This window comes from Eurypyga helias, unplaced genomic scaffold (assembly GCF_000690775.1).
Source record: "Eurypyga helias isolate BGI_N326 unplaced genomic scaffold, ASM69077v1 scaffold29131, whole genome shotgun sequence".
Classification (NCBI taxonomy): domain Eukaryota; kingdom Metazoa; phylum Chordata; class Aves; order Eurypygiformes; family Eurypygidae; genus Eurypyga; species Eurypyga helias.
This window is the reverse complement of record NW_010233199.1, coordinates 1,013-5,140: the sequence shown is the minus strand read 5'-3', so window position 1 is coordinate 5,140 and position 4,128 is coordinate 1,013. Positions and strand designations below refer to the sequence as shown.

The 4,128-nt window shown below is 63.0% G+C and overlaps 1 protein-coding gene across 1 annotated transcript in view; it reads left to right on the top strand.

Moving 5' to 3' along the window:
• Positions 1–4,128, top strand: part of LOC104517112 (serine/threonine-protein phosphatase 5-like) — a gene marked incomplete at both ends in the record, with an annotated part of 5,161 nt that overhangs the window by 191 nt on the left and 842 nt on the right. Inside the window, 9 exon segments of the mRNA XM_010161674.1 lie at positions 1–44; positions 932–1,079; positions 1,956–2,077; positions 2,188–2,253; positions 2,351–2,449; positions 2,566–2,671; positions 3,188–3,330; positions 3,751–3,838; positions 3,969–4,009. The exon segment at positions 1–44 is cut by the window's left edge and continues 24 nt beyond it. Coding sequence (XP_010159976.1) covers positions 1–44; positions 932–1,079; positions 1,956–2,077; positions 2,188–2,253; positions 2,351–2,449; positions 2,566–2,671; positions 3,188–3,330; positions 3,751–3,838; positions 3,969–4,009 — 857 coding nt within the window.

The following is a 4,128-nucleotide window of genomic DNA, read 5'->3' as shown; positions in this document are numbered from 1 at the left end:
TGGCCCCGGGACAGTGCAAGGCCCCCCGCCGCGACTACGAGACGGTGAGGCTGGGCGTCTCGGGGTGCCCCTTGGCACCCCCCTGGTGTCAGCGTGTTCCCCTCCCCTGAGATCGAGGGAGCCTTGGGGACCCCCTCATCACCCCCCTGGTGTCAGCATGTCCCCATGGAGGTTGGGGCAGGATTGGGGACCCCCTTGTTCCCTCCTCAGTGTCAGCATGTCCCTTAGAGATGGAGGGGGAGACCCTTGGAGATGTCCTTGAGTCCATCCACTCATTGTCCCCTAGGGCTAGGGGAGACCTTTGGGGACCTTCTTATCCCCTCCCTGTGTCAGTGTGTCCCATAGAGCTGGGGGAGGACCCTTGGGGAGCGTCTTGTCACCCCTCAGGGTCATCAGATCTCCTAGAGCTGTGGGGACATTTGTGGACCCCCTGGTGTTCCCCTGACTCGTGTCAGAGTGTCCTCCAGAGCTGCAGAGACCCTTGGAGACCCCCTCACGCCACGCCCTGAGGGTCAGCATGTCCCTGGAGCTGTGGGAATGCTTGGGGACCGTGTTGTGTCCCCCTCCACATGCCCCAGTGCTGAGGGACCCTCCGGGTTCCCCCTGTCACCCTCAGCATCGGTACATGCTCTGGAAGTGGGGGACCCTTGGGGATGCTGTTGTCCCCCCAGACTTCAGTCAGCACATGGTTGAGAGCTGGGGGACCTTTGGGGACCTGCTGTCCCCCACCATGTCAGCACATGCCCCAGAGCTGTGGGGACACTTGGAGACCCCATTAGGACCCAGCCCTCCCCACCCAGGGGTCCCTCTGTCCCTGTCCCCTCTCAGGACACCCCAGGGCAGTGAGGTGCTGGAGCCTGGGTGACTCCGTGGCCTTTGAGGGGCCCTGGGGGTTGTCCCCATCCCCTTATGTGAGTGTGTGTCCCCTCAGGTGGTGAAGGTGAGGCCCAATGACAAGGACGCCAAGCTGAAGTACCAGGAGTGTCACAAGATCGTCAAACAGAAGGCCTTCGAGCGGGCGATCGCCAGCGACGAGCACAAGCGCTCTGTCGTCGACTCCCTCGACATCGAGAGCATGAGTGAGCCCCCCTGATGCTCCTTGTGCACCCCTTGTGCAGAAATCAAGGCACCCCCTTCTCCACAGGCAGGGCAGAAGGCAGAGGGGGCCACAAGGGTCCCCAGTAAAGGTTCCCATCCCTCCCTTGGGGGGGGCTTGGAGGTCACTGTGAGGGTTTCAGGGAGGCCTCGAAGGTCTTCAGTGAAGGCTCGAGGTCCCTTGGGAGGATCCTGGGGGTCTCGTGAGAGTCTTCAAGGTCTCCGTAAAGGTTTTTGGGGTAGGGGTGAGGGACGTGAGAGTCTTACGGGGACTCTGAGTGTCCCCAGCAAATGCTCGGGGTCTGTGAGTGTCCATAGCAAGGGCTTGGGGATTCCCTTGAGGGTCTTGGGGCCCCTTTGAGAACCCCCAGTGGAAGTTGAGGAACCACAGGGGTCCCTGTGAGGATCCCTGACAAAAGCTCGGGGTTACCTGGGAGGGTCGTGGGGGCCCAGTGGTGACTCTGGGTCCCAGTGACAGCCTTGAGGAGCTGTGGGGGTCTCCAGGAGGGTTTTGGGGACCATGGAGGTCCAAGCAGAGACTTGGGTTACCCAGAAAGGTTCACAGGAGGGTCCCAGGATCCCCACGGGGTTCTCGGGGCACCCATGAAGATCACCAGCAGGGACACCGTGAGTGTCCCAGTGAGGGTCTCAGGGTCCCCATGATGGTCCCCACGAGGATCTTGATGTCCTCGTGACCTGGGGTCCCCATGAGGGTCCCCAGTGAAGTCTCAGCATTCCCAGAAAGTTCATCAAGGGCTGCAGGCTTGTGGGAAGGGACATCAGGGGCGTGATGGCCCTTCAGGGACTTGTCCCTGCTGTCCCCTTCTGTCATCGGCCACTGGGGGGGATTCGTTTTGCAGCCATTGAGGACGAGTACAACGGCCCCAAGCTGGATGGCGGCAAGGTGACGTTGGCCTTCATGAAGGAGCTGATGCAGTGGTACAAGGAGCAGAAGAAACTCCACAGAAAATGTGCCTACCAGGTGCCCCCTTTTCCTCCAAACTCCCCCCAGTCCCCTGCTGGGCTCTGCCCTGTCCCCAGGTGTCACACATCCCCCTCGTTGTCACCTCTGCTGACACTTTGTCCCGGCAGATCCTGGTGCAGGTGAAGGAGGTGCTGGCCAAGCTCCCCACGTTAGTAGAAACGACGTTGAAAGAGGTGGGTGCCCCTTGCCGGCACCGCTGGGAGGAAGGGGGAGGGGGTGTGCCTGGGGCAAAGTCCCCAAACGGTGACGTTCCACTCATCCCGAATGCAGACGGAGAAGGTGACGGTGTGCGGGGACACCCACGGGCAGTACTACGACCTCCTGAACATCTTTGAGCTCAATGGGCTGCCCTCCGAGTCCAACCCTTACGTATCCCCCCGGGGTCTCACGGGGATCAGCCCCACCCCTGTGGTAGGGACAGGCGTGGGGATGGGTGGCACGAGGGGACAGGGACACAGGGAGCCGTTTTCCTGAGCCGGCTGCAGATATTCAACGGGGATTTCGTGGACCGCGGGTCCTTCTCAGTCGAGGTCATCCTCACGCTCTTCGGCTTCAAGCTCCTTTACCCCGACCACTTCCACCTGCTCCGAGGTAACGCAGTCACCGCGGGTGATGGGTCCTTGTCCCCACCCCGTGGTGGGTTGTGGGGCCGTATCCTCTGTTCCCAGTTGTCGGGCCTCATCCCACGCCCCAAGTCCCCTGTCCCCAGGCGTAGGGTCAGCTCATTGGGCCGCATCTTCTGTCCCAGGCCGTGGGGTTGGGTCGCCTCTCCTTAGTTGTGGGGCCACATCTGTGTCCTCTGTCCCCTCCTGGGTTACAGGGCCCCGTCCTGGGTCATGGCAGTGTGTCCCCAGCTGTGGGGTTGGGTTGCCTCTCCTTAGTTGTGGGGCCACGTCTGTGTCCCCTGTTCCTCCCTGGGTTGCAGGGCCCTGTCCTGGGTCATGGCACCGTGTCCCCGGCTGTGGGGTCCCGTCCCTGGTTCCTTGTCCCCCACCCTGGCTTGCAGGGCCTCGTTCTCGGCCCATCTTGCATCCTTGGGGCTGAGCCATGGGGCTTTGTCCCCTGCCCCGTGTCCCCGGGCCTGGCAATGCCACCGCATCTCCGCAGGGAACCATGAGACGGACAACATGAACCAAATCTATGGCTTCGAGGGGGAGGTGAAGGCCAAGTACACGGCGCAGATGTTTGCCCTCTTCAGCGAGGTCTTCGAGTGGCTGCCGCTGGCCCAGTGCATCAACGGCAAAGTGCTGGTGAGGGGACGCCGCATCCACCTCTCTGTCCCCAGCCCCCTGGGTGTCCCAGTGCGGGGGTGGGGAGGGGGCTTGCCTGTGAGCTTCCTTTTGGGTGGAGGGTCCCTGCTATCCCTGTCCCTAGGGAGTTGGGGTGATGCCCACCCCTTCCGGGGTCAGGATGGGGGTTCCCCACCATCCCCAAGGGTTTGGGTGGGGGATCCCTGTCCTTGGTGGGGTTTGGGGGTCCCCCATCATCCGTGGCCCCAGGGCCTTGGGGTGCTCCCTGTCACAAGTGGGGTGCCCTACCCTCCCGAGGAGCTTGGGGTCCCCTTCCTCCTGCCCGCTGGGGTTGGTTCCCACCAGAGGCAGGATGGGGAGTGGGGGTGGGTGTTCCCTGCCCTCCCCATTGTCGCCGTGCCAACGTGGCTCCTGTCCCAGATCATGCACGGGGGCCTCTTCAGCGAGGATGGCGTCACCCTCGATGACATCCGGAAAATCGAGAGGAACCGGCAGCCCCCAGACTCAGGTGGGAGAGATGAACCCCAAGAGGTGCCCTGCGTGTCCCCCCTTGATGTCCCTGCCATCTCCCAGGGGCTGAGATGTCTCCCCCCCGGGGGTGGATGGGGGACCCTGACCCCCCTCTGCTTCCCCCACAGGTCCCATGTGTGACCTGCTCTGGTCTGACCCGCAGCCCCAGGTGAGTTTGAACCGTGCCAGCGGGTCCCCAACATGCCCCCTGTCCCCCACCTTGGGGACAGTCATGGCCACGTCCCCGGGGTCCTGGTGACGCTGGCCTTCCCGCAGAATGGTCGCTCC